The sequence below is a fragment of the Myotis nattereri genome, assembly GCF_964212035.1.
Source record: "Myotis nattereri genome assembly, chromosome: 3".
NCBI classification, from domain to species: domain Eukaryota; kingdom Metazoa; phylum Chordata; class Mammalia; order Chiroptera; family Vespertilionidae; genus Myotis; species Myotis nattereri.
In genome coordinates, this window is record NC_138077.1 from 189749227 (window position 1) to 189774143 (window position 24917).

A 24917-nucleotide genomic window follows, 5' to 3' on the forward strand; every position below is an offset into this window, starting at 1 on the left:
TAGCGCTTCTTTCCCAATTTGCCAGCGTCCCTGGTTAGGGCATATACAAGAATCAACCAATGAATGAATGAATGAAGTGGAACAACATCGATGTTTTGTTTCTTTCACACACACAAAAAAAATCAATCAACCAATAAAAATGTTAGTAAAAAACAAAATGGGTTTGGTCATTTCTTACCTTGACAGAGTAAGTTTCCAAAAAACTCCAAATCTGGTTTTGCCTAGCAAACGAAGGCAGTTTTCTCCAAAACATCCCCAACTAAAAAGATCACATTCCCTGGGGGCTCTCCATGCCGGAGCAGACGGAATGCCAACCTCCACCCTTGGGGAGGCCACGTCCGACCCCAAACCCCGACCTCCGCTCCAGGCCCTTCGGGAGAAGGAGACCTGCACTGCCTTTTATAATCCTCAGCTTTCACCCGGCTGCTGCCAGGCCAGCTCACCCGCCTACGACAGAAACATCGCTGCACTAGAGCTGGAGACCCGCCCACCGGCTCAGAAATCCTGCCCCGCCTTCTCGCCCCGCCCACCTCGCTCCACCGCTCCCGCCGCCGTTGGCCCCGCCTGCTCGCCCCGCCTGCTTGCCCGCCTGCTCGCCCCGCCCACCTCGCTCCTCCGCTCCCGCCGCCGTTGGCCCCGCCCTCCCGCCTAAACCCCACCCCTAAGCCCGTCCCTTTCGCCTTTTCAGCTGCGGAGCGCAGAGCACCTAGGAGTTCGCATCCCTAGGCCCGCCCCTTCCCTGGGTCGCGAGCGCCGAACGCTTCGAACGCAGCCAATGGGTGGTGCGGCAGCCGCACCGCGGGAGGTTCGATTGACCCGCCTGGCGGGACCGGAGAGCCCTGGCGGCTGTTAACGCGCGCTTCGGGAAGAACCAGATTAAGCCGGCGTGCCGGGAGCACCTTGGTCTCAGCTTTTTTTTTAGCTCCGTCTGGGGTTCCCCTCCCAAGCCTGGGTCTGTTACTTGTCCTGCCTGGATCCCTGCTCGGCCTCCCTCCGTCCGGACCTCGCATCTGCGGTCCCGACCTGGGAAACCCCCTTCTCTGGGCTCGGGCGCCTCGCCTCCCCAGGTCCCCGATTTCCACCCCAGCCTCTCTCTCCTGGCCTGGGATTTCCACCCCAGCCTCTCCTGGCCTGTAATTACCCTTCCCCCGCCTTTCCCCCTAACTACCTCCTTCCTTCATGCCCACCTGAGGCCATTGTACCGACTCCACTTTGCCCAGCCGTCCCAGATCTCTGCTTGGTTGGCCTGCTCTCCGGCCTCAGCTAACTGGCCACTCAGGTTTGGGCCCAAACCCCAGGCACTGGCTGAATTCCCTCCATCCATCCTCCTCTTTAATTAGACACGTTCTCGCTAATATAGCAGGCCGCCCTCTACTGGCCCTGGTTCTGCATTTTCAGCTTCTGGGTGCCTTGGTCTTTTGGCTGATGGGTACCTGATATTTGTGCTCCTGGCTCTAGGATGGTAAGTGAGGCCTCGGGGAGGCTGGGTCCGATGGGCTCAGGCTGCAGGGATCCTGCGGGGGCTCAGTTTCCATTCTCTTTCAGAGGAGGAGCTTAGCTCCCAGCCAGCTGGCCAAGAGGAAACCGGAGGGCAGACCTTCTGATGATGAAGATTGGCAGCCTGGGGTAGTGGTGAGTACTCTGCCCTCAAGTGGATAGAAAAGGTGGGGATGCAGGAGTGTTTGGGCAGAAAGGAATCTTAGACCTAGTTTCTGGGGTTACATGGAATGAACCTGATGACCTCGAGGCCTCTCTCAGTAAACTTTTACTGAGTGCTTACTATGTGTCAGGCATCGAACATAGATAAATAAAATATTTGTTCTCAAGTGTTCACCAGAAGCTAATGTAGACTCAGTTTTCCTGGTAGGAAGGAGTATTCCAAAGCCAAAGAGCACCTTGGGTTGGGCCCTTTGGCTGCCTTGGGAAAAAAAAATGCTCCCCAACAGCAACTGTTCTTTTGCTTTTTGTCCCTTTACCCAATGTCACAAAATAGTGGGATGTACTGGGTCCATTTTAGCATCCTGAGGTCACTTGGGCCTAGATTGGAGGGGTGGTTCCCCTCCAGTCTCTGCTAATACTCGAGTATAGTATGTTCAGCTGTGCGCTGGGTCCTGTGCTCTGCTGCCTCTTCCCAGGCTTTCGGGGCTGGCTGTAGGCAGGATCTGTGCAAACCAAAATCAATAGGACAGTGCAGCATTTACTTCAGAGAGAGCAGTTCAAGGGCTTGACCACTGGAACTTTGGAGGAAAAGATGAGCTAAAGAAGGTCTAGAAGGCAATTTTGGGCAGGGGAAGTTTGTGAGTAAAAGCATGGAGAGCAAGCATGTCAAACTGATGTAGAGAGAGGGAAGGGGCCTGGTGTTTGTTCCTGGTGTGCCTTTCTATGATCACTGAAGCTTCAAGTACCTGGGCACGCGGGTACAAGTGGGTTCTTGCCTGATGGCTCAGTGGGGCTTGCTCTGTAGTTGTACTGCTGGTTTACCGTGGGGCTCCTCTACCTATGATGGCGGCACATTGGCTGCCCCTTGCCTGGCTCCATCCAAAGCTTTTTCTACTAAGTTTTCTGAGGGACTGTGATGTTGAGCTCTGGAATTTAAGTAATGTTATTTATAACCCCTTCAACCACACCACCTGCATTTGTGTTAATGAGATAACTTTTGTAAAGCACCCTCTACTCTCTCCTAGACTCCTAAGTCAGGGGTCTCAGACTTGAAGTTGGGCAGCCCTTGGTGCAGCTGGGTCATAAATGGTGCTGTCTGCTCTGGTTGCTCCTGAAAATGTTTTTGGTGTTGGGGTCCTCACTGCCATGGTGTGAACTGACTGGAGAGTGGTTTTAGTGACCTGAGAGTTGGGGACAGCTGTACTCTTGTCTCTCCTTTGAGAAAACTCAGGGACGGAAGCAAACAGTTGCTCAATTATTCTTCGGGCTTTTTAGAGGGAAGATTTGGGGTTACATGACTCCATGCTACTGGTGGACTTGCCCTTCACAGGCCCACTTCATTCACCTCTTCCAGGGCACCATCTCAGATGAGGCCAGTTCTTTAAACTCATTAAGCTCCAATTTTCACCTGTTAAATAAGGACAATAAATATTTAACATAGGATCACTGTGAAAATGATATATGGTAATAAATGTGATTAGTTTTTAACAGGGTCTGGCACTTAAGTGTCTTAATCAAATTTAAAAATAATTTTATTTGCTGATTTTTAGAGAAAGAGAGAGGGAGAGAGAGAAATGTTGATTTGTTGTTTCACTTATTTGTACATTCGTTGGTTGATGCTCTAACCAGGGATCCAACCCAGAACCTTGGTGTACTGGGACCATGCTCTACCTAACCACCTGAACTATCCGGCCAGGGTTTAAAATTACAAAGCATTTTAAATGTTAGTTGCCATTGTGGTATTCTAGACTTCACCTTTCCCTCTACTCTCTCCTAGACTCCTAAGAAACGGAAATCCAGCAGTGAGACCCAGAGCCAGCAGTGTTTCCTGTCTCCTTTTCGGAAAGCTTTCACCCAACTAACGAATCGACCACTCTGTCTGGACAGCAGTCAGCATGTGAGTCAGAACCACAGCCTGCCAATGTATATGGCTCCCCTGTCGTTTTGCCTAGGGAGGCTCCTACCCCTGAAGACACTAGAGTAGCCAGCAGACAGACTTGGGTGGGGACTGTGGGCCTGCTCACAGTCCAGGGGACTGGAAGAGGCCTGGCCTCTTCTCCTTAGAGATGTGTGCTGATTTGGAGTCCCCTTCTTTTTAAAAAATATATTTTAATTAATTTTAGAGAGAGAGAGGGAGGGAGAGGGGAGGAGAGAAACATCGTGGAGTCCTCTTCACCAGATCTCAGGTGGCTCAGATTCCTGAGGACATGAGGGTACAGGAGAAAGAAGGCCATGGCAGGGTATTGGTTCAGTCTCTGACTCTGCATATGGTTTTAAGAAGTACTTAGAGTCCTACAGCTTTCATGTGTTTCGTTTAGTAAAATCAAACGTAATCATCACTATGGCAGGTTCTGTGCATTATCTTGTGTAACTCTCATTTTTTTAAGAGGAGGAAGCTGAATCTTGGAGGGGTTTACTTGTCGAAAGTTACAGTGTAACCTAGTCAAATCTGCCTGGTTCCATCCAAAGCTTTTTCTACCAAGTTTTCTGAGGGACTGTGATGTTGAGCTCTGGAATTTAAGTAATGTTATTTATAACCCCTTCAACCACACCTGCGTTTGTGTTAATGAGATAACTTTTGTAAAGCACCTGATTTTGGGGCTGGTTGCCCGGCGAACCAACCCACCAATGAATGGCCAATGCTTAATCATGCCTATGTAAAGAAACCGCCATAAAAACCCAAAAGGTCAGGGTTTGGAGAGCTTCCTGGTCCCAGAGCAGCTGGGTTGGTAAACAGCACTGCAGCCATGAGCTGGGAAGTGGAGCACCCCAAAGCCCATAGGTACAGAAGCTCCTGTGCTTGGAACCTTCCACACCTTGCCGTGTTTCTTCATCTGGCTGTTTATTCATATTCTTTAATATCCTCGAGATAAACCGGTAATCTAGTAAGTAAACGTTTTCTGTGTTCTTCGAGCTGCCCTAGTAAATGAGTCAAACCCAAGGAGGGGTTGTGGGAACCTCTAACTTATAGCCTGTCAGACAGAACCACCTGCAGTGGTGGTGGGAAGCAGTCTTGTGAAGACTTAATCTGATGCTTTCTGTGTGTAGATAGTATCAGATTTGAGTTATATTGTAGGACTCCCAGCCCTGGCAGGAGTGACTCATTTGGTTGTAGTGTCATCCGGTACACCAAAATGTTGCAGTTTTGATTCTAGTCTGGGCACTTAAGTTGTGGGTTTGCTACTTGGTCTGTTGGGGTGTGTATGTGAAGAACCAGTCGATGTTTCTGTCTCACATTGATGGTTCTCTCTCCTCCTCTAAAAGTCAATAAAAATGTGTCCTCAGGTGAGGATTTAAGAATAAATTGTAGCCCAGCCAGAGTGTCTCAGTGGTTGAGCATCAACCTATGAACCAGGAGGTCATGGTTCGATTTCCTGCCAAGGCTCATACCTGGGTTAAGGGCTTGATCCCCAGGAAGAGGCATGCAGGAGGCAGCCCATCAATGATTCTCATCATTGATGTTTCTGTCTCTCTCTCCCTCTCCCTTCCTCTCTGAAATCAATAAAAATATGTATTTTTTTAAAATTGTAGGACACCCAGGTGGTGCCAAAGAATTGCTTGATGTGTGGAAAACACACATGTGGAGTCAGAAGTGAAGCAGTGTCGTATTGAGAGTAGAGGACACATACAGGAGTGTGCTTTTCCTTTACAGGGAGGTTTTGAAGGAAAAAAATGGGAATCTGTTTATGGGAATATGTAATGGAGGTTATTTGTGCATGCAGCAAACATTTAGAAACATTTTTATATGATAAATGTGAAAGAATACATATGTGACATCCTATATAATAAAAGCCTAATGTGCTAAGTGTCTGGTCGACTGGTCCGCTGTTCAACCAATCAAAGCGTAATATGCTAATGATATGCTAAGGCCACTCATTCGCTCGTTATGACATGCGCCGACCACCAGGGAACAGACAGTCGACCGGTTGACCAGTCACTATGATGGGCAGTGACCACCAGGGGGCAGATGCTCTGACTGGTAGGTTAGCTTGCTGCTGGGGTCCGGCTGATCAGGACTGAGAAGGGCTGGACATGCCCTGGAGACCTCCCACAGTCCCTCCCCGGCTGGCCAACCTCCTGTGTCTCTCCCCGGCTCTGATTGTGCACCGGTGGGGTCCCTTGGCCTGGCCTGCGCCCTCTTGTAATCCGGGACCCCTCGGGGGGGATATTGGAGAGCTAGTTTAGGCCCAATCCCACAGGGCCTAACCCTGGCTAATGGCTGGGGAGCGCAGCGGCGGTGGCAGGAGCCTCTCCCGCCTCCATGGCAGTGTTAAGGATATCTGACTCCTGGCTTAGGACCGCTCCCCCCTTTTCCCATCCCCAGAGGTAAATCACTATCTTGAATTATGTTCATCATCTCTTGCTTTTTGTAATAGTTTTACCGTATGTATGTAATTCACTAAGTTTATTTATTGAGTTATAAACAAATGATATGTATGTTACTGGTCTAAAGGAGTCTGCTTCCCTGTGTGCATCAAAGCTCAATAAAACACGAACAGGAGCTTGCAGCAAAGAAAATAAGGATTTATTAGTTCAGGCAATGACCCACACCCGGAGTCACAAATGAATTAATGCTCATAAGCCTGGCTCCCGGTGGCTTCCATGGATGGGCTACGTTGGGGAAACATCATTAATCATGGTGACTAATGGAGTTCGGGTTGTGGTTCTGCTGATTGGTCAGTGCTAGGGTAGAGGGTGGTTGTCAGCCCTGGCACCAGTTCGTCTGGTTTCCCTGCATTTTGGAGCCTGGAGCTGAAACACAATTGAGGCTTAGATGTTGTCTCTAGTTTGACTGAAACTGTCTTTGCTGGTCAATAGACCTGAGGCTTTGTTCCTAAGATTTTTTGATTCTGATCAGAATCTCTTTGTCCTGGGGGCTTAATGATTAAGGGAGTGGACATGCAAGGAAGAAGGATACTGGATGAAGCCAGTTTGAATCAGAAGAAAAGAAAGGAGAAAAGTTATATTAAAGAAATGAAGTTTCTACATGGTTACATGTAGTACTCTGGGACTTTCATTCAGGATTCATTCAAGTAACTATATGACAATAAGTGCAGGTGTGGTGGGAGTATGCAATAGGGTCCTAACAGCCTGGAGGTTGGTGAAGACCTGAATCTGAGGGACATACTGTGGTGGCATGGAAGTCAGCCGGGTGAAGAGAGTGGACATGATCTAGATGGAGGGAACAGCCTGTGGAAAGCAGTGGAGGAGGAGCCTCTGGGGGAGGAAAAATTCTCCTCTACCCTAGGTTCTTCGGGCTGGACTAATAATCAAATTGTCATTGACAGATTAGCAGAAGAAAAATTAAAGCTTCATGACATATAATCATATGAATACCTCCTGAGACCAAGGAAAACTGTAACTCACCAAAATGGCAGAAGCCATCACCTTAAATACCACCTTAACCAAAAAACAAAAAATGGTGGAGTCAGTCAGGGGAGGTGACCAGGAAAAGTGCAATAAACAAGGGTATGCAGATTTAAGTCCAAGCCTTTTCCATTGATAGTAGAGGCAGGCAGGGTTCAGTGAGGGAGACACTCTTACAAATAAAGATTTCCCTTACAAATGTAGATGTCCTTTTACCCAGGATAACTGCTACTTGGCTTTCAGAGCTTCGTCCAAGAATGCTGTTTGTTAAAAATAACCAGCCTAAAAAAATAATTCATATCCCAAAAGGCACATTTTGGGGTGGCAAAAACTACTTACCTTCTGGCCCCAAAGGCAAAAGTGCCTCAGACCCACAAAAGTCATAGTGCAACCCTGGAGATGAGGACTTTAGCCTTAGACACCAGTAGAATGTCTAGGTTTGGGGGTGGTTGCATATGTGGGTGTGGAGCCTAAGAGAGAGGTACTGATTGGAAATAGACTTGGGGTCATTAGCATATTGATGATATTTAGTGCCATACCTCCAACGGGTATTGAAGTGTCAGGGTGAGTGTGCAGTCAGAAGAGCCTAGAGCCCTATCTGGTTTGGCTCAGTGGATAGAGCATTAGCTTGCAGACCTACAGGTCCCGGGTTCGATTCTAGTCAAGGTCATGTACCTCTGTTGCAGTCTCCTCCCCGTCTTTCCCTCTCTCTTCCACTCTCTCTAAAAATCATGGAAAAATATCTCCGGGTGAGGATTAAAAAAGAAAAAGAAGAGCCTAGATCCGAGCCCCGAGGAACGCTTACTTTTAAGGGGGATTAGGCAGAGGAAAAAGAAAACCCGTTAGGGGACTGAGCATGAGGCCCCGGAGAAGGGAACAGTAGGAGTGGTGGCAGAGAAGTCAGAGACAGAATATTTGAGGAGTAGTGGCCAGTTTTGTCTGGTAAGATAAGGACAGTAACACATTTGTTACCAGTGAGAGGAAGGAGACCTCGGTTCTTGTTTTCTTGAGGGGAAGATTTTAATCAAGAGACAAAGAAAGCAAGAAAAGAAGCTGTTGTTCAAATCTAATATGGAGCACAATGTTCTAGGTGATTCTTAATGAGCTGTAATAAAAATACAATGCTCTTACTGTATTACGGTGCTTACATCGGCATTTTAGGCTGCATTTGTAGAAATAGTATCCCATAACATCTCTAAAGAGTCCTGAATCCCTGTTTTCTCCCTCTGTTTCTTTTTAGGAAGCATTTATTCGAAGCATTTTGTCAAAGCCTTTCAAAATCCCCATTCCAAATTATCAAGGTAAAAATGGAGACTTTTCTGTTTTTTAACTCTGTCATGCGTCACTGTGCTTAAAACCTCAGCTTTTGAACATATAAGCTTACCTTGGAATTGAAGATGCCAGTCCAGTGGTGACTGTGTATGGGGTGGCTCCACTGAGGTCTACATGAAAAAAAGCTGTTGGATAGTGTCAGCAAGGCCGCCCTTCATCTTCTTGGTGGGGATGTGCAGTGCTCAGGAAGCTCCTGGTGGGCCAGGGTGACTGATGGGTCCAGGTTTCATTTAGTCCAAGTGAGTTCAATGGCATCTTTATGAGGTTGACTCGGTTGGAGGCTTAGGTTCTACGAAGTTTTCCTTGTCCTGTATAGAGCATAGCATTGTGCACTGGGGCTGGGAGAGAGGAGGCCAGCTCTAAGTCTTGAAAGGCCCTTTCAGGGTTTTAGACCTTTCCAGATTGACTTGAGTTGAGATGAACAAGACCTGGCCCTTCTGAGGTTTGTAGCTGAATGGCAAACTAAAATAATAGAGACTCTGATCTAAGGCAGACTGGGATACGGTCAGGTAGCAGTGCCCAAACTGTATTTGGAGAGGTTCTGGGAGAGAGAGGGTCATATGGAGGCTTTGGAAAGGCTGGTGAAGGATAGGAATTTGAGCTGGGCCTGCTGGAGCTCCTCAACATAGAGGCTTAGTTAACAGATTGTTGGTTTCTAGGTCCACTGGGCTCTCGGGCATTGGGCCTCAAAAGGGCTGGGGTCCGCCGGGCCCTCCATGACCCCCTGGAAGAAGGTGCCTTGGTTCTGTATGAACCTCCCCCGCTGAGCGCCCATGACCAGCTGAAGCTTGACAAGTATGTGTGTTGGTATTTCTTGAGCAGTTCTGATCCCTGGGGACGGGCATATGTTTTCAGAGTGCTGTCATGACTGCTGTGCCATCCAGAGAGTGGTGGGGAAGGAGAGTGCCTAGGCAAGAGCATGTGGACATGACCAAGGTGGGGATTCCTCACTCGGGAGCAGGCGGGGTTGAGGTGATAACATAGAGAGCCCATCCCTCTTACCTAAATTTCCCCGGGGCAGGAATTTACTATGGTTTGATTACCAGGCCAAGAAGGTCCTTTTTTAGGCAGCTGCCTCTGTGGCTTCTGGATCAGCAGGACACAACTTCCTTAGGGCATGCCCTTGCCTATGTCTGAGCTCCATGTTTTCTTTGCTGTATTTTCTCAGGGAAAAACTCCCTGTCCATGTGGTTGTTGATCCTATTCTCAGTAAGGTCTTGCGGCCTCATCAGAGAGAGGTAAGTGGGGTGGGGGTGGGGGAGCGGGGGAGTGAGTTATGGGCTGGGCTGAGCTTGAGGCTGCCATCTTTAGGACAGCGGCAGTGTGGATGCCAAAGTGGGCTGAGTGTTCTTCTTCCCCAGGGCGTGAAGTTCCTGTGGGATTGTGTCACCAGTCGGCGCGTCCCCGGCAGCCATGGCTGCATTATGGCTGATGAGATGGGCCTGGGCAAGACACTGCAGTGTATCACGTTGATGTGGACGCTTTTGCGCCAGAGTCCAGAGTGCAAGCCAGAAATTGACAAGGCAGTGGTGGTGTCGCCCTCCAGCCTGGTGAAGAACTGGTACAATGAAGTTGGGAAATGGCTTGGAGGGAGGATTCAACCTCTGGCCATCGATGGAGGCTCTAAGAACGAGATAGATCAAAAGCTGGGTATGGAATCTTTACACAAACTACTCTTCTACACAAACTACTCTTTTCTTTGTTATATGTTTTTCTTGGTATTTAGAGAGAGAGGAAGGGAGAGGGATAGAGATATAGAAACATTGATGAGAGAAACCTCATTGATCGGTTGCTTCCTGCATGTCCCCTACTGGGGATCAAGCCTGCAACCCGGGTATGTGCCCTGTCCAGGACTTGAACCAGTGACCTCTTGGTTCCTGGGTTGACTCTTAACCACTGAGCCACACCAGCTGGGCATTGTATTCCTTTCTTATGTGAATGCTTGCTGATGGCCAGGGTTGAGGGCAATGAGGGGTGGCAGAGAAGAGAATTCTATGGAAAATAGTTGAAATAGTTATTTCCAGGCTGAATTAAACAGCAATCAAACTTTTTTTTTTTTTTTTAAAGATATTCTGCTGAAACCGGTTTGGCTCAGTGGATAGAGCGTCGGCCTGCGGACTGAGAGGTCCCAGGTTTGATTCCGGTCAAGGGCATGTACCTGGGTTGTGGGCATATCCCCAGTGGGAGATGTGCAGGAGGCAGCTGATCAATGATTCTCTCTCATCGATGTTTCTAACTCTCTATCTCTCTCCCTTCCTCTCTGTAAAAAATCAATAAAATATATTAAAAAAAAAAAAGATATTCTAAGATTTGTTCCTTGACACCTTTTCTGTTGTAGAAGGATTCATGAACCAGCGTGGAGCCAGAGTGCCTTCTCCCATCCTCATCATTTCCTATGAGACATTCCGCCTTCATGTTGGAGTCCTCCAGAAAGGGAGTGTTGGACTGGTCATATGTGATGAGGTACTTGACTCTCAGCAGTCTGGGTGGTAGGAGAAAGTCTGTCAGAGTCTCCTCACTGAGAACTCCCTCCAAGGTCTGTGTCAGTCCCTGGGGAATGCTGAGTATAGAGCATGCTGCTTTGGAGGAGGCAGATGAGAGGAGAGCCCATGATATCAATCTGTCAAAAGAGGGAGTAAGCACTTTTTGGAACTCCGAGGAGGGTGAGGTGCTGTGGACTGATGGCCAGAGATGGGATTCTCTACATAAGACTTTGCTCCTATTAGGGATGCCATATTGTGCCCAGGCCTAAGTGAGAATTTCCTTTTAGGGACACAGACTCAAGAACTCTGAAAATCAGACTTACCAGGCCCTGGACAGCTTGAACACCAGCCGGCGGGTGCTCATCTCCGGGACTCCCATCCAGAATGATCTCCTTGAGTATTTCAGCTTGGTACATTTTGTTAATTCAGGCATACTGGGTAAGAATCCAGCCTTGTTTGCTACACTGGAGAGGAGTCTTACCTGTAACTCTAGCTGAGGAGAGAAAAGAGAATGCTAGTACTTGTAGGAGGACTTCTCTTGTCAGGGAGACCTTGGCTCTGCCAAGCATCTCGGCAAGGTCCTTTCTGGCCATAATAATAATAATAATTATTATTATTTTATTTTTTAGAAGGAGTGGAGGGTAGGGAGGAGAGAGAGAAACATGGATGTGAGAAAGACACATCCATTGGTTGCTTCCTGCATGCTCAGACCGGGTCGGGGAACGAGGCTGCAACTAAGGTACGTGCCCTTGACTGGATATCGAACTCAGGACCCTTTAATCCGCAGGCCGATGCTCTATTCACTGACCTAAACTGGCTAGAGCAAGATTTCATTGTGGGGTTTTTTGTGTGTGTGTTTTTTAAAAATATATTTTTATTGATTTCAGAGAGGAAGGGAGAGAGGGGACAGAGGGATAGAAACATCAATGATGAGAGAGAATCATTGATCAGCTGCCTCCCGCACGCCCCTTACTGGGGATCGAGCCCACAACTCAGGCATGTGCCCTTGACCAGAATCGAACCCAGGACCCTTCAGTCCGCAGACCGATGCTCTATCCACTGAGCCAAACCAGCCAGGGCAGATTTCATTGTCAGGGCAGATTTCATTGTTTTTGTTTATTTTTTGTTTGAGAGAAACGTGGATCAGCTGCCTCCCATGTGCACCTTGACCAGAGGTCAAACTTGCAATCTAGGTATATGCCTTGACTGGGAATCGAACCTGTGACCTTTTGATGTACAAGATGATGCTCCAACCAACTGAGCCACCAGCCAGGGCAAGATTTCATTCTTTTTTATGGCTGAGTAATAGTCCATAGTATATATGTATCAACACTTTTAAAAATATATATATATATTTTTATATTTTACAGAGAAGAAGGATAAAGGATAGAGAGTTAGAAACATCAATCAGCTGCCTCCTGCACACCCCCTACTGGGTATATGCCTGCAACTAAGGTACATGCCCTTGACCAGAATCGAACCTGGGACCCTTCAGTCTGCAGGCTGACGTTCTATCCACTGAGCCAAACCGGTTAGGGCTGTTATCAACACTTTTTTATCTACTCGTCCACTGATGGGCACTTAGGGCACTTCCATATCTTATCTATTGTAAATAATGCTGCAGTGAACATAGGGGTGCATATATCTTTTCAAATTAGATTTGGGTTTCTTTGGATATATACCCAGAAATGGAATTGCTGGATCATAAGGCAGTCTTATTTTTAATATTTTGAGGAACCTCCAACCATACTCGTAGTAGCTGCAACATATGCATTCCCAAAAATGTTGCATAAGGGTTCCTTTTTCTTCACATCCTTGCCAACAATTGCTGATTTTTTTATGATAGCCATTGTGACAGGTTTGAGGTGATAGCTCATCGTGGTTTTGTTTTGTTTTGATTTTTAATCCTCACTGGAGGATCTTTTTAAAAAAATATATATTTTATTGATTTTTTACAGAGAGGAAGGGAGAGGGATAGAGAGTTAGAAACATCGATGAGAGAGTAACATCGATTCAGCTGCCTCCTTCACACTCCCTACTGGGGATGTGCCCGCAACCAAGGTGCATGCCCTTGACCGGAATCGAACCTGGGACCCTTCAGTCCACAGGCCGACGCTCTATCCACTGAGCCAAACTGGTAGGGCAGGATCTTTTTTTTTTTTTTTTTTTTTAATATATTCTATTGATTTTTTACAGAGTGGAAGGGAGAGGGATAGAGAGCTAGAAACATCGATGAGAGAGAAACATCGATCAGCTGCCTCCTGCACACACCCACTGGTGATGTGCCAGCAACCAAGGCACACGCCCTTGACCGGAATTGAACCCAGGACCCTTCAGTCCCTAGGCCGACACTCTATCCACTGAGCCAAACCGGTCAGGGCAGGGCAGGATCTTTTTAAAAATTGATTTTAGAGGAAGGGAGAGAGAGAAACATCGATTGGTTCCCTCCTGTATGTGCCCCAACAGGGGATTGAACCCACAACCTTTTGGTGTATGGAACTATGCTTCAACCAGCTTAGCCGCCTGGCCAGGTCTCTCACTGTGGTTTTAATTTGCATTTCTTTGAATACTTGGTGACATTGAGCATCTTTTCATAAGTCTATTGGCCATGTATGTCCTCTTCGGAGAAGTATCCACTCAGGTCCTTTACCCATTTTTAGTTGGATTGTTTATTGGTTTGTTCTTTATAAATTTTGGATATTAACCCCTTATCTAATATATCATTGGCAAATATCTTCTCCCATTCAGTAGGTCATCTTTTCATTTTGTTGATGGTTTCCTTTGCTGTGCAAAAGAACTTTTTAATTTGATATAGTCCTATTTATTATTTCTTCAGTTTTCCTTGCCTGAGGAGATATATCAGAAAAATATTGCTAAGAGAAATGTCAGACTTTACTGCCTATATTTTCTTCTAGGAGTTCTATGTTGTTGAGTCTTATATTTAAGTCTTTAATCCATTTTTAGTTTATTCTTGTATATGGTGTTAAAAGATGGTCTAGTTTCATTTTTTTATGTATCTGTCCAATTTTCCCAAAACCATTTATTGAATGTACTGTTTTTATCCCATTGTATAGTCTTGCCTCCTTTGTCATATATTAGTTAACTGTATAGGTGTGGGTTTATTTCTGGGCACTTTGTTCCTTTCCATTGATCTGTGTGTCTGTTTTTTATTCTAGTTACTAGTACCATGCTGTTTTGATTATTATAATCTTGTGATCCCTCCAAATTTGTTCTTTTTTTATTGCTGTGGCTATTTAGGGTCTTTTGTGGTTCCATATAAATTTTTGGATTATTTGTTCTAGTTCTATAAAAACACCATTGGAATTTTGATAGGGATTTTGTTGAAACTATAGATTGCTTTGGGTATCCATGTGTATGGTATATGCTTCCATTAAATTTATTCCTAGGTATTTTATGTTTTTTGTGCAATTGTAAATGGGATTTTTTTTTTTTTAGTTTTTCTTTCTGTTAGTTCATTATTTATTTATTTTTTTAAAATATATTTTATTGATTTTTTACAGAGAGGAAGGGAGAGAGATAGAGAGCTAGAAACATCGATGAGAGAGAAACATCGATCAGCTGCCTCCTGCACATCCCCCACCGGGGATATGCCCGCAACCAAGGCACACGCCCCCGACCGGAATCGAACCTGGGACCCCCCAGTCCGCAGGCCGATGCTCTATCCACTGAGCCAAACCGGTTCGGCTGTTAGTTCATTATTGATGTATAAAAATGCAACCAATTTCTGAATATTTATTTTGTATCCTGCTATTTTACTGAATGCATTTATCAGTTCCAGTAGTTTTTTTGGTGGGATCTTTAGGGTTCTCTCTATAGTATCATATTATCTGCAAATAATGACAGTTTTACTTCTTCCTTTCCAATTTGGATGCCTTTTATTTCTTTTTGTCTGGTTGCTGTGGCTAGGATTTCCCCACTCTGGCTATTTTTCTCTGGCAGAGGTGGCAGGCTCTTTGCAGAGCATGGGGTCACTATGAACTGTGGATGGAAATAATATCTCCAGATATTTTTGTTACCTCACGAGAGCTTTGACCTCAGAGCAGACAGTCTTGGGCAGCTTCTTTCTTTTTTTAAAAACTACTTTTTAGTGTACAATTAAGTGTCATTAAGTATATACACATTTTTGTGCAACCATCACTACCATCTATCTCCAGAACTTTTTTTATCTTACAAAACTGAAACTCTACCCATTAAACAATAGCTCGCTATTTTCACTCTCCCCTGCCCCAGTAACCACCATTTGGGAAGTTCTTGCACTTAGATATCTGTGGAATGGTTTTTTAGTGTCACCCCAACTTGACAGTACTTAGGAAAATCACTTAAGGTGAGAACCAGCTGAGCAGCAAGCTTTTCACAAAGAACATACTTGATTGACCACCACCAGATCAGTTACTATCACTATCTCAGCAGCCCTCCCATCTCAGAGGCACTCTCCCACTCCCTTCTAATCACTACTTTTTTCTTCCCAGAAATATTCTTGAACTTTATATATATAAATGGAATCATACAGTATATACTCCTTTGCATCTGGTTTCTTCTGTTCATTATATTTATGAGAAATCATCCATGTTGTTGCCTGTAGTTGTAGTTTTTCATTTTTGTATACTATTTCCTTTAGTGGATATACCATGGTTTATTTCACTTACTATTGATAGACAATTTTTATTTCCAGTTTTTTATTCTTTTAATAATGATGCTATGGACATTCTTGCACATGTTTTTACCTCAGCATGATATGCATTTCTCTGTCCTCAGTGTGGAATTGCTGTGTCATATGTTATGCATGTGTTCAGCTCTATCATCACTTTAAGTGATTGTACCAGCAGAGTATGAGAATTCCAGTGTCTACTCTATATCATGGGTCAGCAATTTTTTTTCTGAAAGGGCTAGATAGTGTTTTAGGCTCACAGGCAAACTCTGTCACAGTTACTCAGTTCTGCCATTGTAGAGTGAAAGCAGCCATAATGGACATTGCTATAGTCTAATAAAACTTCATTTACAGAAACAGGTGGCTGGCCCATGGCTGTAGTTTGTTAACCATGGCTCTCTATCACCAATATTTATCTTTAAAATTTTCTAAAAAGCCCTAACCAATTTGGCTCAGTGGATAGAGCGTCGGCCTGCGGACTGAAGAGTCCCAGGTTCAATTCCAGTCAAGGGCATGTACCTTGGTTGCCCGCACATCTCCAGTGGGGGGTGTGCAGGAGGCAGCTGATCGATGTTTCTAACTCTCTATCCCTCTCCCTTCCTCTCTGTAAAAAAAATCAATAAAATATATTTAAAAATTTATTTATTTATTTATTTTCAAAAAATGTTAGTCGCCCTGGCAGGTGTTTATCAGTGGTTAGAGCTTTGGCCTGTGCACTGAAGGGTCGAGGGTTCAATTTCCAGTCAAGGGCACATACCTGGGTTGTGGGTTCCATCCCCGCCCCCAGTCGGGTGCATGCGGGATGCGACCAGTCGATGTGTCTCTCTCACATTGATGTTTTTCTGTTTCTGTTTCTCTCTCTCCCTCCTCCCTCCCCTCTCCCTTCCTGAAGAGCCATTGAAAAATATCCTCAGGTGAGGATTAACAAATTAAATAAATAAATAATTTTAGTCATTTTGTTGGTGTTTAGTAATATCTCATTCCATCTGCCTAATGTTTAATAAAGTTAGGTATCTTTTAATATAGTCATTGGCTATTTGGAGGTATTGATTTTTTTTTTTTAATTTCTGGGCAAAAGAAAATCATATACCCATTAAGCAGTTACTTTCTATTTCCCCTTTACCCCTGACCCCGACAACCACCAATCTGCTTTCTGTCTGTAAGGATTTACCTATTCTGGATATTTCATATCAGTGGAATCCTATAATATCTGAATTTTTGTCTTTGGCTTATTTTACTTAGTGTAATGTTTTCAAGGTTTGTCCATACTGTGGCATGAACTTCATTGTACTGATACATGCACCTTTATCTCTTACAAACAGTATATAGGTGGGTGCTCTAAAAAAAATCCAATCTGATAATTGGATTGTCTTTTTTAAAAATATGTGTGTTTTTATTGATTTTTTTAGAGAGAGGAAGGAAGAAATAGAAACATCCATGAGAGAGAAACATCAATGGGCTGCCTCTTGCACACTCCATACTGGGGATGGAGCCCGCAACCCAGGCATGTGCCCTGACCCAGAATCTAACCAGTTACCTCTGGGTGCATGGGTCAACATCAACCACTGAGCCACACTGGCCAGGCTGGAATGTCTTTTTATTGGATTATTTTGTCCATTTATAGTTAATGTGATTAGTTACATGTTTGTATTTTAATCTACTATCTCACTATTTGGCCTTTTAAGTCTTCTGTGTTTTGGTAGCTCTCCGATTCATTCAAACAAATTGCCTGTAATTTGTTTAGCTTTGTTGGTCTTGGCAGGAAGGTTGGTCTGTAACAAAGAAGTCTGCCATTACTAGCAGTGGGAAATAATTCTTTTTCTACATTCTTTAATTTCCCCTTCTCTTCTGCGTCTAGGAACTGCCCAGGAGTTCAAGAAGCATTTTGAGTTGCCAATTTTGAAGGGTAGAGATGCAGCTGCCAGTGAGGCAGAGAGGCAGCTAGGAGAGGAGCGACTGCGGGAGCTCACCAGCATTGTGAATAGGTAATGGCAGGGTGGGACTAGAAGGCAGCACTTCATTTGGGTTCCCCCAACTGAGGTCATCATAGTTGCCCCCTAAGCCATCCAAGGCCAGTCTTTTGGGACCTTGACCTATGAAGGCCGGGATTCTAGGAAGGGAGTGGGATCTGTGTTCTGACTATAACTACTGAATAAAATCGGGGGTCTTGCAGGCCAAGTCCCTGCTTTCTTCCTGGCCTCAGTCCTGTGGTCTGGTTTTGGTCAGCTTAGCAACCTGCTGAGGAAGCTCTTTTCTGACGCTGTTGGATTTCCTGAGCAAAATATCCCTCAGAACACTGTTAGTATTTCAGAAGCTTCTTACCATTTGATCTCAAACCTAAAGAACCACACTTACCTTCCCAGGCCTCATAGGTAGGGGTAGATCTGATGGATGGGTGTGGCTTCCAGACTGAGATGGCTTTTTCTATGGGGCCCACATAGCACAGGAGGGCAGGTACATTCTGGACTCCTGTTATAGATATATACACTTGATGATTTACATCCTGAAGAGTCCTGTTGTTCCCAATTGCCACCTCTCCCTCCCAATTTTAGATGGCAGGAAGGAGACAGTGTGTCAGGACCTGCTGCTTAGGTGCCTGATCCCTGTTCTTCCTGGTCTGCTAGGAGGTGTGGGCTTAATTTCATTGAGCCTTGGGTCATTTGACAAGAGCAATGGGCAAATGCAGAAACTTCCCTAAGGACTTAGTGGTTTGCAGCTTGCTTTCCCTATCAGAGCACTAGACACAATGGGAGACCTTGGCCTCTTCTTGAAGACCAGCTAACCTTTTGAAGGGGAAGAGAAAGAGTTGTCAGTTAAAGCTAGACTGTAAGGGTCTCCGTTCCCATGACTGCGACCCCGGTATAGATAGCTTTGCCCTAGGACTGATGGGTCTCTGACATTTAATAGTACAAAAGAGTCATTTTTGGTCCTTTAGGTGGTAATTTTTATTCCAGTAGTTTTTTTAGTGGTTTTACCAGCACCTACCTTTTTATCTTGTTCTCTCTAGGTGTCTGATACGGAGGACATCTGATATCCTGTCTAAGTATCTGCCTGTGAAGATTGAGCAGGTGGTTTGTTGTAGGTACTGAACTCAACTTAGGGGTGTAAAAGCCCAGTTTTCAAGTTGTCCTCAGAGGGCCCAAGTATGGTTCAGCCTTTCTCACTGACCCAGCTGCCTTTTTTTCAGGTTGACACCACTTCAGACTGAATTATACCAGAGGTTTCTGAGACAGGCCAAGCCAGCAGAGGAGTTGCGTGAGGGCAAGATGAGTGTATCTTCCCTGTCTTCCATCACCTCACTAAAGAAGCTTTGTAATCGTGAGTTGGGTCCATGCTCCTCAGAGATCTTCTGTGAGAGTGAGCAAGGAGGGTAGGCTCCCACAGGCGATCCAGCCACCTTCACTAATCCTTGTCCTCAGAGTCCTCATAGAGGCCATATGTGATTCCTCCCTCCCCAAGGCATGAGCCCTACATTGTTTACTTTGTAAACCAGACCCTTTGCTTTGAAAACTTCAGCTTATCCTCTGCCCAGCCTATGCTTGATGCTTGGGGTATAGAGGACTGTGTGTGTGTGTGTGTTCATGCACACATGTGCACACAAAATGTCAGACAGGAATAAAAATAACAAATGTACTGTCTCTGGTATAGCTTCCTTTTTGTTGGGAGAACACACTGGTGAGCCAGGTTATCCGTTCATTCTCCCAGATGGCACTGACTACACGCTGGAATTTGGGACCAAGCAAATCGAGTGCTGAAGAAGGTCGTTTGGATAGGCTTCTTTCTAGAGGAGGTTCTTTCTAATGAGAACTGAAGTGGAAATTTCTGAAAGCAATGTAGCTGGCCTTTTTTTAAAAAATTTATTTTTAATTTTTATTTTTTTTACCAGATCCAGCTCTCATCTATGACAAGTGTGTGGAAGAAGAGGATGGCTTTGAAGGTGCCTTGGACATATTCCCCCCTGGTTATAGCTCCAAGGTTCTAGAGCCCCAGCTGTCAGGTGAGCCTTTTCCTACCGTTTGCTGCTGTTGTTGTTTTGGCTTCTCTAGGATGAAGGGTGGGAGATTGTCTCTATATTCTAAACCTATCTTGTCTCAAGGCAGGATATCAAGAGTAAGAATTTTGGGCCATTGGGATGACACACTGGGGACTAATAGTTCATCTCCCCAGGTAAAATGCTCGTCCTTGATTACATTCTGGCGGTGACCCGAAGCCGCAGCAGTGATAAAGTAGTGCTGGTGTCCAATTACACCCAGACACTGGACCTCTTTGAGAAGCTCTGCCGGGCCCGAAGGTAGGGAAGAGCCTAACTAGGCTGCCAAAGTGCCTCCCCAAGCAGAATAGCCCCTGGTCTGTTAGGTGTTCCCACAGGACAGAATCCTGGCTCCTAGCTCTTGCCCCTCCCTTTGTGAGTGTGGGGCCTCAGGCTGTGCAGGAAACAGCCTCAAGTTTGGTTAGTGTAGTCCCTTCGTAATTCTGGCTCCAAGAAACTCTGCTTCTTTCTTGGGTTTTGATCTTTGGATTTCCCTTTAGGTATTTGTATGTCCGCTTGGATGGCACCATGTCCATTAAGAAGCGAGCCAAGGTTGTAGAGCGCTTCAATAGTCCATCGGTAAATGCACAACCCTTGCCCCCATACCACCAATGTAGTAACATCAGGATCAGGGTTGATATAGAAGCTTTAAGGGGGCTGCGCTCTAGTGTCTTCCTGGATTTTTTTCTGGTGGGTGTGGTAAGGTTAGACTGGTTAGTGATGGCTGGGCTGGGCACTGACTCTGTGGGCTGGGAAGTTGGATGGTATGCAAACTGGTGATCCTCACAATTGGTCTGAGCCTAAGAATATCGATGTGTGAGAGGACAGTTGACTGGGCTGAGGAGGATTCTAGTTCAGGCTGCGAAAGGTTCTTTTCTGCTTCCTCTCTTTCCAGAGTCCTGACTTTGTCTTCATGCTGAGCAGCAAAGCGGGGGGCTGTGGCCTCAATCTCATTGGGGCTAACCGCCTGGTCATGTTTGACCCTGACTGGAACCCGGCTAATGATGAACAAGCTATGGCTCGGGTCTGGCGTGACGGTCAAAAGAAGACCTGCTATATCTATCGCCTGCTGTCTGTAAGGATGGAATAAGACCTTTAGGACCATCTTGGGTTATTTTTTAGTGCCTCTCTTTGGGCCCTCTGCTTCTAGCAGTGGCCTTAGCTATGGGCTTAGCCAGGAGCCTTTTATTCTTCTGTTCTCTCCATCCCATTCCTTCAAACCCTTCTTTACAATGCTCTCTGGATACCTGTGTTCAGCAGTTAACAAACTCCCCTGTGGCCCCATCCTTTTCACAGGACACCTACTTTTCTTCATACCTGATTTCTACTCTCCAATGTGGCCTTGTAGTCTTCTTATACTCCATGTCCCATGGTATTAAAAAGAGGTATTGGCATTCTCCAAGTTCTCAGTGATCACTCAGACCATCCATCCTATAGTTCTTTTGAAGCTCAAGTTGTCTAGTTTGATTTCTCTTTTCCTTACAACAGTCATCTACCTCCTGCTATTTTCATAATTTGTTAATGATTTTTAGACACCAGCTCAATCTTTTTTTTTTTTTTCCAAATACATCCCACTGATGTTTTACAGAGAGGAAGGGAGATAGAGAGCTAGAAACATCGATGAGAGAGAAACATCGACCAGCTGCCTCCCGCACATCCCCCACTGGGGATGTGCCTGCAACCAAGGCACATGCCCTTGACTGGAATCGAACCTGGGACCCCCCAGTCCGCAGGCCGACGCTCCATCCACTGAGCCAAACCGGCCTTGGCTCAATCTTTATTTGTTTCCCAATCCAGCTATCATCCTGGTGGACTTCAAGGACCATGCAGTTATCCAGCATTCTGGCCTTCATGTTTCCTTGACCTCCCCCAATTTTACTCACTCTAAAGGCTACACTGTGGAACTTAAACAATACTGAAACTTTACATAGTACCCAAAACTTTAGTTAACAGCTATCACTTCCTGACCTTCCAGCTTTCTTATACCTCCTACATCTGCTTCAACCTAACATCCCTAGTACCCTGACCCCAGTCCTCAAATCTAGCTTTACTTCCTTTTCTGTTCGGCCTGATCCTTATTGTGTATCCTTTTAGGAACTCCTTCCCTAATACCTACTTCACTTGGTACAGCTGTTCTCAGCTTTTACACCAGGTAAATTTGCACTTACAGATGGGCACTGCCACTAATCACATTCACCATTTTGGCTGGGTCATATCTCATTTTCTTTCAACAACCACTTTAAGCCTTCACTACTGCCCTCAAGTTTACTTCTTAACCCTGTCTCTCATTCTTCTGCAGAGACCCTGTCCTACTTCACAGAAAAAAAATGTAGGCTATGAGGCTTAAATTCTTCCCCCTGCCTTTTGCACTCTTCCATAAATCTTTTTTTTTTTTAATTTCTTTATTGATTTCAGAGAGGGAGGGGGGGGAGAGAAACATCAATGATGAGAGAGAATCATTGATTGGCTGCCTCCTGCACACCCTCTACTGGGGATCGAGCCCGCAACCCAGGCATGTGCCCTTGGCCAGAATCGAACCTGGGACCCTTCAGTCCACAGGCTGACGCTCCATCCACTGAACCAAGCCAGCCAGGGCTAGCCCAGATCTCTTACCTGAGTTCTAGCCCCATGTATCCATCACCTACTGTACATTTCCACCTGAATATTTTTTGTTTGTTTGTTTTTGTTAATCCTCACCTAAGGATATTTTTCCATTATTTTTTAGGGAGAGGAAAAGAGAGAGGGAAAGACAGAGAGAAACATTGATGTGAGAGAAACACATCGATTGGTTGCCTCCTGCATGAGCCCTGACCAGGGCCTGGGCTGGGGAGGAGCCTGCAACCAAGGTATGTGCCCTTGACTGGAATCATACCTGGGACTCTTTGGTCCGCAGGCCATGCTCTATCCACTGAGTCAAATGGACTAGGGCTCCACCTGAATATCTTACAAGCACTTCATATACATTATGATGAAACATGCTCCCCTTCTGAATTTTGTCATTTAATGGTTCCATTGGCCACTCAACCCAAATCTGGGCATTATCCTACTAGACCAGCCGTGGGCAAACTACGGCCCGCGGGCCGGATCCGGCCCGTTTGAAATGAATAAAACTAAAAAAAAAAAAGACCGTACCCTTTTATGTAATGATGTTTACTTTGAATTTATATTAGTTCACACAAACACTCCATCCATGCTTTTGTTCCGGCCCTCCGGTCCAGTTTAAGAACCCATTGTGGCCCTCGAGTCAAAAAGTTTGCCCACCCCTGTACTAGACTATTCTGTCTCCTAACAATCAGATTCCAATTACCATTGATTTTAAACTCCTGAAATTTTTTTAATTTAACTTTCCTCTCCATCCCATGCTAAAGTCACAGTAATCTCTACTTGGATATTGCAAGCAGCTTCCTGATTCTTTACCTTTGGTCTTATCCTAACCCATTCTTTACATACTTCTTTCAGAATGAGCTTTCAAAAAATTGTGATTTTGCTTTTTAGGACAAGGTCAAGCTCTTCAGCCTGGCATCCAAGCTTCTCCAATACAGACTCTGCTGACTTTCTCAGTCCCAGCTTTTACTATACTTCCACTGTCATCTGGATAGGCTGAACGCCTCAGTCCTCCCACAGGCCAGGCTTATTCCTTTGTTCCTATGCAAGGAATGCCTTTCCTTCTCTCTGCCCTTCTAAATGATCTAGTCTCTCTCTTTTTTTTTAAGATTCAGCTTGAGGATCATCCTTACTTTCATGCTTTTCAACACAGTTCCATTTTGCCCATCCCTCTTGTGGGCTACTAGGCATTCTGTACAGAAATCTATTGTACCAAGTAGCTTATATGTCTGTCCCACTAGTCTGAGTTCAAGAATAAGGATATTTGATTCTTCTTTGTATCCTAGTGTTAGCACAGGGTCTGGCATATAATACCCAAATGATAGTTATTGGGTGAGACTTGGGCTTGGTGTGCAAGTCTGGAGAAGCTGCTACAGACAAACCTCAGCTAACCCTAAAGGAATTTAGCCAGGCCCTGAAACCCTCCATTGGTACAGAAAACATCCTGGATGGGCAGACCTGCACAAGTCATATTCCCAAGAGATAGGCTAGGCCAGTGGTCGGCAAACCGTGGCTCGTGAGCCACATGCGGCTCTTTGGCCTCTTGAGTGTGGCTCTTCCACAAAATACCATGTGCGGGCGTGCACGTACAGTGCGATTGAAACTTGGTGGCCCATGCGCAGAAGTCGGTTTTCGGCCTGGGCGAGTCTATTTTTTTTTTTTAATATATTTTATTGGTTTTTTTACAGAGAGGAAGGGAGAGGGATAGAGAGTTAGAAACATCAATGAGAGAGAAACATCGATCAGCTGCCTCCTGCACACCCCCTACTGGGGATGTGCCCGCAACGAAGGTACATGCCCTTGACCAGAATCGAACCTGGGACCCTTGAGTCGTGCAGGCCAACGCTCTATCCGCTGAGCCAAACTGGTCAGGGCTGGGCGAGTGTATTTTGAAGAAGTGGTGTTAGAAGAAGTGGGGTACATTCACTGAGGTTGACCCCTCAGATTGAGGATGTTTTTAGCAAAGGCCAGTTTAGGAATACCCTAATTAAGTTAATAACAATGTACCTACCTATATAGTTTAAGTTTAAAAAATTTGGCTCTCAAAAGAAATTTCAATCATTGTACTGTTGATATTTGCCTCTGTTGACTAATGAGTTTGCCGACCACTGGGCTACACAATGGGATTAGCTAAGCAGAGGTATTGCTGCAAGGATCTTACTTTTCATTTATCTTTCTTTCTCTTGGATGGCTATAGTTTCATTCCCTGTTTTTTCCTTCTCCTTATGTATGGAGATGACTCAGCCCTGCCTCCCTGCCTCCCCCAATCTTCCCCCAGGCAGGAACCATCGAGGAGAAGATCTTTCAGCGTCAGAGCCACAAGAAGGCACTGAGTAGTTGTGTGGTGGATGAAGAGCAGGATGTGGAACGACACTTCTCTCTGGGCGAGCTGAAGGAGCTGTTTACCCTGGATGAGGCTAGCCTCAGTGACACACATGATAGGTGGGTGGAGTGCCCTTGTAGCCATTATCTGAATTTTCCTTATAGCTTGGAGATGGGGTGTACAGTGACCACAGCTTTGTCCTCTGCCCCCAGGTTGCGCTGCCGCCGCTGTGTCAACAACCACCAAATCAGGCCACCCCCTGATGGTTCTGACTGCACCTCAGACCTGGCTCAATGGAACCATAGCACTGATAAGCGGGGGCTCAGGGATGAGGTACTCCAGGCTGCCTGGGATGCTGCCTCCACTGCTATCACCTTCGTCTTCCACCAGCGTTCCCATGAAGAGCAGCGGGGCCTCTGCTGATAACTAGTCTTGGTGCAGCTGTTAAGA

The 24917-nt window shown here is 45.6% G+C and overlaps 1 protein-coding gene across 1 annotated transcript; it reads left to right on the forward strand.

The window, feature by feature from the left end:
* Nucleotides 1–775: 775 nt before the first annotated feature.
* Nucleotides 776–24914, forward strand: RAD54L (RAD54 like; the record flags this gene model as incomplete). The annotated part of the gene is made up of 18 exons (XM_081086081.1): nucleotides 776–805; nucleotides 1546–1632; nucleotides 3437–3556; nucleotides 8267–8327; nucleotides 9018–9153; nucleotides 9527–9596; nucleotides 9720–10008; nucleotides 10697–10821; nucleotides 11129–11279; nucleotides 17369–17495; nucleotides 18518–18592; nucleotides 18698–18828; nucleotides 19397–19507; nucleotides 19678–19801; nucleotides 20041–20119; nucleotides 20436–20615; nucleotides 24423–24586; nucleotides 24680–24914. The coding sequence occupies 18 exons, from the start codon at nucleotides 776–778 to the stop codon at nucleotides 24888–24890; spliced, it is 2271 nt and encodes a 756-aa protein (XP_080942207.1). The 3' UTR covers nucleotides 24891–24914.
* Between the last annotated feature and the right edge of the window lie 3 nt (nucleotides 24915–24917).